Below are 14107 nucleotides of genomic sequence, written 5' to 3'. Positions count from 1 at the left end.
ACATATTGATTAATCAAGATGGAAAGGAGAGAGGTAGTTAGAGCAATTATCAGGCCTATTTTTAATGCAAATGTTTTTGTGCCATTCTCTTAAACATTTATTAGTTTTCTCAGGTCTTTGCTGTGTGGATAGTAATGACGTTTTAAAAATATTTATTGTCAAAAACCCTTAAGCCTCTTTGATCCAGTTCATGTTGTTCTGAACAGTATTTTGTACTGATTAGTAGATATAATTTTACACAATTTGATGTATTTTTTTATCATAAGAAGCATTCATTTAAGTTTTGCTTTTAAATATTTGGTAATAATAGTAAAATATATTGGTAGTAATGCAAGTAAACATTATTACCAAATAAACTTGATGTTCTAATAGCTAGATAAAAAAGGATGAGTTATAAAATCCCATTTACACAGCTTTTATCATTTTAATTATTTTTCACAACTATCTACATTTCTTTATCTGGATTTTGCTTTTCTATAGAGAATGTTTGAATATAAATGCAAAAACAAATTATGCTGGACAATAAATTGTCCCAGAAATTATTGTAATTATATTAATAAACGATAATATTGTTGTTTTGAGACCATTTTCAAGAAATACAATGGCATAAATAATGCAGGAACACATTCTCAAAGATCAATAAACTTTAAATTCTAACAAACGTTTGACAAAACATCCAAAATAAATAAATAAAACAAAGAAAAAGGAGTTAAAAAGGGACCAAAGTGAAGATCAGTTTTGGTAGAAAGAAAAACTCTAATTGATGCAAATAGAAATTATTGAGTTTGTTTTAATCGAACTGATTGATTTACTGTTTATTTTTCACAACTACCTACATTTCTTAACGTGGATCTTGCTTTCCTGTGGAGAATGTTTAAATAAATACACAAGTGAACCTGCCACAAAGAGGAAAAACGAAACAGGAATTACTGAGCTCGTTTCAGTCAACCACTTCATGGTGACGGATCTGTTGGCCCAAACTGCTGTGAACTCTTAGGAGCAAATTGTGAATTTTGGCAGAACCGGAGCCGACGTTTGGCAGATATTTCTCCGGTCCATTCATAAAAAAGTTCAGGTCTTTTGGCAGCGGTGAAAAACCTCCCATTCCATTTTCACCTGCTGCAGGCGCTCGGCTCTGCTGTTAAATGATGGCGGCTCGTTTGTGCCGGCAACGTGTGGCCTCATTTTACACCTCCTCTCCTCCTTCGTTCCCTGCTAAGTTATGCTAATGGTAAGCATCTGTGTTGGAGTTTGAGACAAAGAAATTTCTCCCGATTCTCCTTCAGCTTTGTGACACTTTTGCTTCGCATGCTGGTTGATCGGCGGAGAGCAGAAAGTTGACATTGAGGAAGGCCGTCCTGCTTGTTCGACATGTAAAGGTCATGAAATTAAAGGTGGAAAAAACACAAAATGAACCAAAAGTTTACTGGATCGTTTAGGTCATTATTACAATTTAAACCAATGCAAACTGGTTTTGATTCTTTTACTTTTACTTTCTGTTTTGATTGATTTAAATTCCGTTGCAATAATCAATCAATCAATTCAGTTGATCACAAATTAAATCAAGCTCAATAATTATATTTACATTTTGACTTATAGTTTTTCCTCTTTTTTTTCTTTCTAAGCTGATCTGCAATCTTTTATTTTGGTCTCAACTATACCTTTTTGTGAAGGACAATTTTGTTTATAATGAATTCTTTTGTTGTTTCTGTTGTTTTGTTTGTTTATTTTGGATATTTAGTGTTAAATGTTCATTAGAAAATAAAGTTTATTGACCTTTGAGAATGTGTTCTTTCATTATTTACGGAATTACCTTTACATTACTTCAAAATGGTCTCAAAACAATATTATCGTTTATCGCAATATCTTCTGGAACCATTTATCGTCCAGCAAAATTAGTTTATCTGACTATTTATTTGTATGTTTATTTACGCATTCTCTATAGAAAAGCAAAATCCAGAGTAAGAAATCTTATAAAAGAGGTAAACGCCGTTTAAATGTGATTTTTTTTTTTATTCTTATTTTTGATGGTCATTAACTAACTGAAAAAGGTTGATGTGTCAAATATGATACAAATACAAACAACAGAAAGCCAGGTGATATTTGACATTTACAGAAATCAAAAAACAGTTTAATTTTGAGATAATATGATTTTTTTCTGTTAACAGTTGAACAAATCACAAAAATCACTGATTGTCAAATTTCTCATCAAGACGTCTTGATATGAACAAATATCCAAACTGTAATCCAATTGTTGTGGATTTTATTCCATATTTAGTTATCTAACCTTAATGATAACCTTTTAAAAATTAGTAGAAGTGCATAATTTCTTAATGTCTGTTGATGAGAATCAGTAATTGCCAGGCATTATTTCTTATAAAAGCCTTAAAACCAAACTTAAGTATCAATAGCTGTTCTATCAATTTAAACATTTTCATCACTGAGAGTTCGTCTGTCACAAAGAAACAGATTAACGTGGCTTTCTATGTCTAAAACAATGTTCACCGGTCATTGATTTTAAGTTTACCATTTTCATGACTTCATAGGAATATTGTTTTTAATATTCATACACATTAAACCCCCATTTAGCTTTTGACTTTCAATAGGCAACAACAAACCAAAATGGTTAAAGTGAGACAATACTTCGATTTCAATTCTGATGTTTCCCAAATTAACATGTATGACAACACTTTCAGATGATGGAAATGTTAATTATTAATTGTTATTTTAATAAATTCTTTAAAAGAAAAAGGTGGCTAATAAACTGCAAAAGACTGGAGTTTTGCCATTATTGTCAAATATCCAAAAGCAAAATTTAAATTAATGCTTCTTATGATAAAACACATCAAATTGTGTAAAATTATATCAACTAAGCTGTACAAAATACTTTTATAAACTCATTTGTTCTTTTATAAACTCATTTGTTCGTTGCTATTGCTAACTGATTTGCATATGCTGTATGTAGCTAGCTACGTAGCAAGCTAGCCAAATATTCATCTTATATTTTCAGACAAACTAAACACTAGTTTATTTATTTTATGTATCGATCAATAGTACGCAGTTTTTTCTAATGTTAATGTTTCATACTAGCAAAAATGATTAGCATTAGCTACTAGTTTGCCACGTACCAAGCTAGCAAAAGAAATGTTTAACAATCCCGTCACAATCTAAATTTCAGACAAAATTAATGAGTAGATCGTATTTTTATACTGTAAAACAAATTTTCCCCTTAGAAATGCTAATAATTTTTAGCAACAAGCTAGAAAAGTAGCTAGCCAGCTAATTAAGTATTTATTCAAACATGAATATTTTCAGAATAAATGTGTCGCTGTCATTTGGATTTATGAAATCTAATATATTTATTCATATTTTAAATCTAAAAAAAAAAAATGCTTTGAGTCGACATGTTCTGTCATAAAGGACAGATTGACAGGACAGAGAATAAACTGTCGCTAATGGTTTTCAAATACGTGACATAAAACTGATACGTGAGTTTTAACTGAGTCAAAACATTTAAAGCCTTTATGTGGATGGCTTAACCACATCAACAGAGTTATCTTTTCTATGTATTTTAGAATATATTTTCTCACAGTTCTATCATTTGAATGTTGGTACTGAAAAAATAAATAAATTTGATTTCACTGCAAAACCACAAAATCTTATCGAGTATTTTTGTCCTAGTTTCTAGTGCAAATTTCTTGTTACTCTTGAAATAAGACAAATTAACTTAAAACTAACTTGTTTTAAGTAAATAATTCCTTAATATTGATGATAAAGAACTTGCTCTATTGGCAGATAAATTAACTCATAACAGGAAAAATGTTTTGTTATAAGTTAAGTAATTTGCCAAAGGAACTGGAACCTTTTCGTCAATATTAAGGAATTGTAAAACAAGCTCCTGTATCTTGCAGAAAAGTTACTTTTAATTTAATTTGACTTATTTCAAGTGAACTAAGACTACAAACTAGAACAAAAATACTTGGTAAGATTTTGTGTTGTTGCAGTGGAATAAAAAAATCTGCACTATTCAGTCTCATTGAGTGTTTATGGACGTCACCAACAAAGACACCTACTGGGTATTTTTACAAACAAAATGGCCGCTTTCCTTCCAGTTCATTCTGTTCAGTGTCTCCACCTCCACCTCAGCGGCCGCGCCTCCGTCTCTCGGACCGGTGAAACCCATATGGGATCGCTGCCGGCTGGGATGCCTGCTCAAGCGCCCGGCCCCGCGCGGCGCCCTCACCCCCCCGCCATCTGTTAGTGCCCCTCCAGTCTGCGGCAGGTTTGCCAACAGGACAATTCAGATGGTCAGCAGCCTCCTGGCATCATGGCCGCCCACCCCAGCTACCCCTGAAGGACAACGGGACAGTTTTGGTGACCTCTGGTTCTGAACTCATCATTGGGTAATTTACACACACGATTTTGAAATGTTTTTTTTTTTCTTTCTTTCAAAGCAAAAACACAAAATCAAAAAAGATTCTAGTGGAAATATATCAGTTTGCTTAAAATAAGACTAAAATAACTCATAAGTAACTTTTCAGTAAGATATATTTGGAGTCAATAATTCCTTTAATATTGATGAAAAAGTTCTAGTTCCATTTACTTCACAATCATCCGGCGTGGCGCCGTTACCTAGCAACCCCATCCAAGCCCAGCCCGTTACCTAGCAACGCAGTGTTGGATACATTGGCAGATTATTTAACTTATAACATGGGAAAAACATGTCATTGTAAGTGAAATAATCTGCCAGTAGAGGTAGTACATTTTCATTAATATTAAAGAATTATTTATAGGCTTGTAAGATAAATAATAAATCAATTAATCACATGATAAATTAGAACGAGCTCAATAATTTCAATTGATCTTTTTTCTAGTTTTATTGTTTATTTGTGCAGCACATTTCAGCACCAAGGCATTTCACATCACAAAAAACACACAAATCCAAAGTCATAGAGCAACAATTAAAACATTAAATTTACCAAAAACTGGATGATAAAAATCTTTAGTCTCAACTGGAGAATTTAGTTTACAGAGATTTTATAATTCATTTTATTTGTTGTTTCTGTTTATTTATTTTGGAAATTTAAAATCCAGTTCCAGTATTAAATCTTCATTTGAATTTGAAGTTTATTGATCTTTCACGGTGTTATTTTTACAATATTATTGTGATATTACTTGAAAAGTGTCTCAAATCAACAATATTATCGTTTATCGCGATAATTTATTGTCCAGGATCATTTGTTAATGTGACAGGTCTTATTATTTATGGAAAAAAGGCTACTTCTTGCTGAAAAGTTACTTGAAAGACATTTACACTAAAAACTAGACTAAAATTACTTGGTAACATTTTGTTTTTGCAGTGCAGCTGCTCACACTATTTGCAAATTAGGCAAAAGTGACAATTTTCTATGCAACTTATTATATAAAATGAGGTTCTAAAAATATGTATTATCAAAATTGATGATGAAATTTCCAACTTAACCATATTTAAAACCTTTAAACCTGCAAACATTGTTCAGATGTTGCTCTTGAGGTTAAAGGGTGATGGAAATCATGGCGTGGGCGCACACTTTTGTGCTTTTTCTCACAGTTTCATGCGTATTTTGGCTCATCTGAAAGACATGTGCTCGATCCGAGTCCCACTGAGCTCCACTCTCTCAATTTCTGTCCCCACCTTGGCTTCACTTCCTCCAGAGACGGAGCGTGCCAAGCCTCCATGTGAAACCAACGTTCACAACCAGGTGATGTTTATGCGCTCTCCTTATCGCTGAGTGCACAAAATCAGACATCAGCAACACTTCTGCAAGTATTATTAGAAACTTAATTTAATATTCAATGGGACAAATTGTGTAAAAAAAAAAGAGTGCAGCTGTTTTTATTCTGCAAGACGAGCCGACCCTCCAGTAAAAAAGATAAATGTAGTAACTAATTTTACCGTGCCTTATTTAGAAAACGTAGCCACACTGGATGGTTTATGCAGAAGCCCTTTGAGAAAAGGTTACCGTGGGAGATTTAAAAAAAGAAAACGTCACTTAAAAGGCGTTTGGGAGATAAAAATATCAGCTTAAAAAAAGTCTGCCTCAAGATTTTGATGTTTTCCTTATGCAAATTAACCACCAAGAGAAAGAGGTAAACAGATTGTGATAAACTCTAGTTTCCGTACGTCTATCTGTTGCAGATAAAAAGCAAAGACGAACGAACCGAGAGACACACAATGTTTAAAATAAATTTAAAAGAAAGAGGTGGATTTTCACACCAACTACGAGACGGAGCGGCGATGTTTCTTACTTACAGTTTTCTGTCTGGAAGTCTGGGACAAACTGCTCGTCATTGTCGGGAACTTGAGCTAAACACACAAAGAGAAGAGAAAAAACGGAGCAGAGGATTTTTCTCTCACGTTCAGACGGATCTCTGCAGAACCGAGTCGCTTTATATCCACTTCTTCTGGTTACATTTCAAACTCATGAAGAAAATCTATGAAATATATTTTAATCCTCATGCCCACCATAAGCATTTTTAAAAAATGTAACAATCATTAAACCAATTTCTGTAAAATCTGCTTGATTCTTCTAAAAAAATGTTGGCAGATAATTGAATTGCAGATTTTACTCTTAAATATACATTTTACAAACTTAACTTGTTTCATGTTATTGATGCTGGAATGTATTAAAAACCGTGATTATATCGTCATATATCTGTTTTAAAAAAAATCTCAATTAATTGCAGTTTTATTGGCAAAAATATTTGTAAAATTGAGGCGATAATATGATTTTAAACAAAAAAAAGAATTACTTTTTAAATACTTTTTGCATTTTTAATGTTTAAATGCTAGTTCTGTTGCATTTATTATCAAACCTAAATTGTTTTTAAAGAATTTGTTCTCATTTTGATGATTATTGAATCAAATCTAAATATATGCATATATACAGCTCTGGAAAAACATAGGAAACCACTTAAAATGATCAAATTCTCTGATTTTACTGTTTATTGGTATATTTTTGAGTAAAATGAACATTGTTCTTTTATTCTACGAGCTACTGACAACATGTCTGAAATTCAAAGCAAAATTTTTGTATTTATTTGCAGAGAAATGGTCAAAATAAGGACAAAGATGAAGTGCTTTCAAACCTCAAATAATGCAAAGAGAACAAGTTCATGTTCATTTAGAAACAACAATATTGATGTTTTAACTCAGGAAGAGTTCAGGAATAAATATTTGGTGGAATAACCAGGAGGTTTTCAATTGAGTGAGCTCTTCATTTTTTCCACAGCTGTGTATAAAATGATTTTTGATTAAAACGAAGATATAAATCGACCCTAACTGACTTGCACTGACATGCTTGCTGCAGATTTTTCCATTTTTTCCCGTCTGGCTCCCTCTCCGCCTCCCAGATCCACTTCCGGAGGACGCCCCGTCCATTGACTGCGCCGCATCCTCGGCTTTCCCATCGTTTGCCAGCAGCCAATCACCCATTGTTACCAGTATCTAATTGGCTTCCTCCCCACTGGTGGATCCACCTGTACCTACCGAGTCAGGTCTGTTCCAACCCAAACCCAGCGAACGCCTCACCTGCACCCGGCTAATGCTAAAATAATGAAGCCTGCTCCGCTCCAGCTCCAATTAGGCTTGCACATATTTATCTCCAGAGTGTTTACACTCGCTGACAGCTTCCCCGCAACCCTCAAGTTTGACTCTGTGCAGCAAAAAGACATATTAAATGTGTCATTAGCACTTCTATTTATACCCACAAAGAGGTGAATCCTCATTATCACACGACCAGTAGCGTGTCTTGACGTGTCTGGAGGTCTTCGAAATGAAAAAAAACAGAGATTTTTCCACTTTTATCACTCTTGATGTGGTCAGGGGTCTGTTATTCCCTCTCATCAGAAGTGTGAACAGAGGAGAGTAAACAATTAACAGATAAAGAGGAGAAAATGCACATGCAATAAAATCTTAAAAACCAAGTAAAACTAAGCAAAGCATTAAAAAAAAAGGGTTAAAAGTTGGTTTGTAGCATGAAAAAGGGTAGCAGCACGCGGTGGAGTGTGGGGGTTTGAAAGGAAGTAGAGGATGGGTGAGTCAGTCTGTGAATGGGCCAACAAACTCCCGGGGAGAACGGCAGAGCTGGAAATCATTCACAAAAACCAGAACAGCAAACAGGCTGCAAAACTAAACCCAGGAACTATTTAAAGGGATTTTAAAACTGGCGAGGATTTACTAAAACTAAAGACGAGTGTGAAATAGGAGGGAAAAAGCTATAAAAACGTATATGTTTCTTTTGTTGTTTTGTTTTAAATAAAGAGCTTCTGGGTGAGTTACAGAGGAAGTAGAGAGGGACAGGTGGAGGTGCCGGAGGGGGTCAGGCGTTTATCCGTCATTTGACAAACCTTCAACTTCTCCGTCTTTGGAGTCGGAAATTTAACCCGCCCCTCATAATTCCACGTCTTCTTCCCATTACCTGAACCGATAAATCTTAGAAATGGGAAGGTATTCCTTTTCATCTTAATGGACAGGAAGTCATTCATTAAATCCACAGTCCTGAACCGTACATCATCACATCGGCCCATGACAGGCAGAACTGTAATCCTGAACACGAACACCTTTTTTCTCCGGCCGCCGTTTCATTCCATCACTTCGGTTATTAAATATTAAAAACACGTCTTTTACTCTTTTACTGCTAATTCTGCCTCAGAGTCGTTTAAATATCCCAGGATCCGTAACAAAGAATACTTCCCATTTTTTAAAAGATTCTGGTTGAAGAATAAATGGGACTCTATAAATGATTGAGTCCATTTTGTCGAGAGAATTTACTTTTCTACGACTCAATCGGGTTTTAAAAAAGACTGAGAGTAAACGCAGGTTTCCACTGGAGTTAAATCTACGCAACTTAGAAAAATATTGGAGCAGAAATCACAAACTTTTAGGTTTTTAACCAAAAATATAATAAATATATAATCATATTCTATTTTTATATTCTAAAATAAAACACTTTAATAATTAATTTGAACCTTAAATATACTTTTAAACAAAATTTAAATACAAATAAAATTTATTAAGCAATGCACTGCACAATTTGCCGCAATCTCAAAAATATTTGTGCTTTTTTATATTATTTTATGGTGAATATTAATGCAGAACTGCCGTTTAGAAATTTAGCATTTTTACACTAAATTTTTGTTTTTTACAAAATATATTTAGTTTAATTTTGGAATAAATCTGAAACTACAGCAACTCTTATGTTGCAAAACATTTTCAATAATTCAGTTCCTAAAGATGGAACTTTTTCTCTAACTACGACAAAAACTGAGATAAAATTATTATGTTGCATCTTAAAGTCCAACATGCACAAATAGAAATAAAATCTTTACCAAAAGTTCGGTGCTGCAGACACGACGGAAAGAGGACGCTCGCGCTTAAATCCTGAAGCATCCCGTCTCAGTTAGACCACCATGAGCAAGTGTTGCCATTAGAAAAAAAAATAAAAATATGCAAAAAGACGATTAAAAAAAAACAAAAACTTATTGCCTCTCTGAGAGACGGGTTTGTTTGGGAAGTTTGAGAGAAAAAAAAAATTATAGATCCATTTTTTTTTCTTTTTCTATGCCACCAAGAAGTGAAATTCAAGAAGACAAGGTGATAGTAAAGTACAGCTGTAGAAGATAAAGAGACGAGTGCTGAGAGGAAGCAACGGGGAGAGAAAGAGAGAGAGAGAGAGAAACAGAGAGAGAGAGAGAGAGAGTTGGTGGGCTGCAGCGGAGCTGTGGCGGCGGCGGCTGGCGCGCAGCGTGTTGGCTGCTGCCAAAAGCAGGAGAGACAGCGAGCGTCTCCTTCTCCTGGTAATCTGTGATGACACTCTCTGGGTAGAGCCTCCTCGGTCTCCCTCCAGACCCCTCGCTCGCTCACAGTCTCTAATGTATGCATGACACACAAGGTGCCTCTTCCACACAGGCTTTTAATTGGACTGCGACGCAAGGCATGCAACTCTAGCCTGCTTCCTTTCTTTCTTTCTCTTCACTGTATCACCACCACAACCTCTCAACCTCTCCTGCTTCCCTCTTTGAGGGCTGAAGCACTCACCTTCTGCCAGCCATGCCTCCTGCAGCTGACGGAGGTCCTGGAAAAGCTCTGAGGGGAGAAAAGGCAGAAGAAAGACAAAACAAAGTGTCAGAAACAACCGAGTTCATTATGACTGGCTGCAGCTCAGAGTGTGCAGCTAATAACGAGTCAATTTGTGAGTCTGACCGCTGACAGAGGCTTGTGAGGACCATCACAGGCCGCTGTGCTGTAATTGAGATTCTGTAGTTAGCGGCGGCGCAGGTGGCCGCGAGCCAATTGAATTTTGCTAAATGTTTAGAAGCCGTGAAATTAACTTCTCCCTCCGTCTTGCACCCACCTTCAGTGTCCAGAGCCAGGTCGGACTTAATGAATTTTCTTTTTCTGTCGTCTGCTGGACTCTCATGGCAAGATGTCTTCTTCTGCAGCGTCTGGTGGAAAAAAAAAAAGAGATTTTTATTTATTTTCTGAGTAAAAGCAACTGAATTGGTCATTCACTGAAGCCTCACTGCTGCTTAACAGGGTGAAATCTTTTGATTATTGATTTTAAACACTTATATTACTAGAAATTCTCAACTCTCAGGTAATTTTCTGGACAACTTTTCCACCTAAAATTGTCTAAGCAATAATGTGTTTGTTAAATATTGCTTATTTACAAAATGTAATTTAAATGAAAATGCAACAAATAGCATCACATCAAGCAGACTGAAACAAAGCTGCAGCGACCAATACAGTCTCTCTGTCTCTGAATTCATCTTAAATGTCGCAAAAGCTTTTAGTTTGTTTTGAAAAATACAAATTTTGAAGAGAATATCCAAATATTTATAAATGAATTCAACAAAATTCCAGGTTTAGATGAACAGATTGCAGAAGTCGAACAAGGAAAGTGGCAAAAAAAATCATGCATATAATTGTTTTTTTTTATACAGCTGAAATTAAAACAAAAATACACATTTGATTACTTGCACAACCGTAGTTAGATGCATAATTTGTAATTTCTTAAGAGTGAAAAGTTTGAAAAGAAAAGAAACAAAAATCATAAATCTAATCTGAAAGCTGCTCAAATCAAGATAAAACTGCATTTACTAACTGAGTAGTTTGGGCCAGTGGGACAGAAGAGCTAGTTTTATATGAACTCTTTAAAGTTTAGTTCTGGTTACTTACTGTAGAGTTACAGTAAGGAACTTGCTGGTCGTGATTTCCATCCATTCTCCACGATCTCAGGTCTGCAAAGCGTCGCTTAAAATAAAAGAGACAGAAAGACAGAAGTAAATTACATTCCTGCTTCAGCCTCTTTCTAAAACGCAGTTTCTCTAAAGAATAATCGAATATTCGGTGTTAATAGAAAGTAAAGGTATCAATCAGAAAGCAGGAAAAAGGAGCGCACGGAGCTAGAGGGCGCACCAAAAAGCAGGAGGAGACGCGGGGGAGATCTGCTCACCTTTCCCCTTCGCGTCGTGTTCATCCGCGCACAGAAAGCCACGCAGCGGCCGGCAGGATCGGCTCCAGCTCCGGCGACTGTCTGCGCCTCTCCCCGCGCACTGGGCTTCTTCCTGGCGGCTTGGCATCGCCTCCCGGGGCCTCCCATGGAAACGAGCCGCGCTCCTCCGCCTCCTATTGGATGTCAAAGCCTTTCAGTGGATCAGATAGCTGCTGGCAGTGAAACGGCGCGTACGCGGCTCCGGTATCAGCAGTAAGTCAGTAAGTAAGTAAGTAAGTAAGTAAGTAAGTAAGTAAGTAAGTAAGTATGGCCTTTTGTCAGATTATCTGGAATAACTTCGCTCCAGACTTGGATAATATTTCAAAAACAGACATTCTGCACCTCTCCTCTCGTCTCACTCAGTTTTCATTCCTCCTGGGCTCCATTCACATACAGTGTGTACACACACAAACACGCCACTCACTTCTCTACCCGGTCCAGTTCGTGGCCATGGTAACGGTGTTTTGAAGAGCCTCCAGAGGGACTCGCTTTAGCGCCAGCGCTTCCCTCTCCTGTAAAGGGATACATTGTTGAGAGCGCCGGAGACTCAGGAGGCGCTGACCTGGAAGTGATGCGCAGGTCACCGGGTAAAACTGCTCCAGGTACTCAGTGGGACGATTTTATTTTCATTTATTTTATGGGCAAATTCAGCAACAATGTTCTGCAGGAATAAAAGTACGGGTTTAAACATTTAATCTGAGTTTTTAGCAAGATCAATCCACGATGGATTACAGTACCTCAGAAAGTCAGACATTTTCTAGAAAAAAAAAAAAATCCAAGTTCTGTGAAAAGTAGAAAATTTCCAAGAAAAATGGCTGAATTTGCTAATATGTTATTGCTTATTTTACCCAAATCTCCCCTGTTAAATTTCTGAGGAAATACTAATTTAGAAAGTCTGAGATTAATCTCAGATATTTTTCAGAAAAAAACTCAGAAAGTTCAGAGAAAATAAATTCAGTGAAATTCTGAGATTGAGCTCAGAAATTTTCTACAAAAAGTCATAAGGTTCTGAGTTTGAAAAGTCGAACATTTCTCAAAAAATCTCCGAAGTTTTTTCTCAAAAATAATTTTCCAATATCATGTTCAACAAATTCATGTGGAAAACTCAAAAAATCACAGATTAATCTCAGAAATTCACCAGAAAAAAGTTAAAATTTCTGACTTTGAAAAGTTGAAAATTTCAGAGAAAAAGCTTTCGAGTTTTTTTCTTGGAAATTATTATTGCTGAAATTGCCTTCTTACACACATTTCTGAAAGAAAAAAATAACAGAAATTATGAGATTAATCTGAGAATTTCTGAGTTTTTTTCTCAGAAGTTTACTCTTCTTTTTTTCTACAATGGCCCCAACACGTCATTGTGCTAGTTTAATGGAAAACAAATGTCTGTGGGTTACTTTAATAGTTAGTGGTGATACTTGCAAAAATGGCGCCTGGAGCCAAATTTGCATTTTGATTGTTGTCCTCAATGAGACAATCAAAATACAAAAAATCTCATTTAGCATATTTTGTGTAGCAGCTTTTCTATCTTCCTGTTGATGCTAGCTGTGCTGGATTTGTAACATATTGGTAGATAAACATCAACACATTTATATTTTATTTATATATATTCTCCTGTAAAAATGCTACAGTTAAGTCAACGTTCTGAAAACAAAATAAAAGGAAAAATTTACTGTAGCTTTTCTATAAGGGCACATTTTTCTTCTGTTGGTAAATATAATGTTTAATTTTTATTATATTTATGCTTATTTGAACCGACTTAAGAAATGTGCTGCTTGGTTTCCAGAATGAACCAAAAGAATTTACTAGTATTTAATATATTACTGCCTTACCTCCCAACATTCAAAGAGCATACATTGAAATTAATCTAATAGAAAAAGTTTTTTGGTTTTTTTTTTGCATAATTTGTCTTTTCCAGTTTATTTTGCCTGTAAACTTCCAGTTGAACTAACAGAATAGTTTGAGGTGAAATCCCTGAAAGTAAAGTTTACCATTGAGGGAAACTCTTGACAGAAAGACGGACGTGTCGGCCGTCAGCAGCGGTCACGCCGGTGCCATCTTGGATCCATTACCAGGCAGGTGAAGCTGATGTGAAGTGAAACGCGGTGCCACTCCTGCTGAACTCCACCGACGACGGAGAAACGCAGGTCAAGTGCTGCTGCCCACCCGGCTGGCTCCCAGAAGTGGCTCATATCTCTGAGAAAACGCTGGCGGGAGAACGCAGATTTCAGCAAAATTACCAGAAAACAGCAATAAAGTCTGTGACACCTGGGAATAGCTGATGGTTTTTACAATCAAGACGCAGCGATAAAAATCCGAGCTGCGTTTGGTTTTCACACCAAATCCTGCAGCCCAGATAAAACCAGATACCATCTTTGGAAGCTCAGCAGCTGTTAAATTTGTTTTTTAGTCTTTAATGTAATTTTCATCACCAGTTTTCTATATTTTTGATATTTTCCTCATTAATATAATGCCAAATAACCAAAAACGGTTAATGGTTAATATTAATAAAAAATAAACATACACTGAGCTGCTGCTTTTCTATCTTTCTGTTGATGCTAGCTGTGCTGCATTTT

At 35.8% G+C, this 14107-nt stretch overlaps 1 protein-coding gene across 4 annotated transcripts in view; it reads right to left on the bottom strand.

Moving 5' to 3' along the window:
* The window catches only part of etv1 (ETS variant transcription factor 1), a 33977-nt gene extending 22210 nt beyond the window's left edge, over positions 1 to 11767 (bottom strand). The window contains exons 1-5 of one of the 4 annotated variants that reach the window (XM_032559057.1): positions 11496 to 11767; positions 11219 to 11293; positions 10395 to 10485; positions 10079 to 10126; positions 6293 to 6346 (exon numbers count right to left, since the gene is read on the bottom strand). In XM_032559057.1, coding sequence (XP_032414948.1) covers positions 6293 to 6346; positions 10079 to 10126; positions 10395 to 10485; positions 11219 to 11293; positions 11496 to 11642 — 415 coding nt within the window. In that variant the 5' untranslated portion in view covers positions 11643 to 11767. Of the gene's footprint in view, positions 1 to 5674; positions 5778 to 6292; positions 6347 to 9369; positions 9898 to 10078; positions 10127 to 10394; positions 10486 to 11218; positions 11294 to 11495 lie in introns of those variants that run through there. The other 3 variants (XM_032559060.1, XM_032559061.1, XM_032559062.1) reach the window with 3 other exon arrangements.
* Positions 11768 to 14107: the final 2340 nt, after the last annotated feature.

Source organism: Xiphophorus hellerii, chromosome 3, assembly GCF_003331165.1.
Source record: "Xiphophorus hellerii strain 12219 chromosome 3, Xiphophorus_hellerii-4.1, whole genome shotgun sequence".
In the NCBI taxonomy this organism is placed as follows: Eukaryota; Metazoa; Chordata; class Actinopteri; order Cyprinodontiformes; family Poeciliidae; genus Xiphophorus; species Xiphophorus hellerii.
Note: the sequence above shows the minus strand (reverse complement) of the source record. Positions and strands in the feature narration are given on the sequence as shown.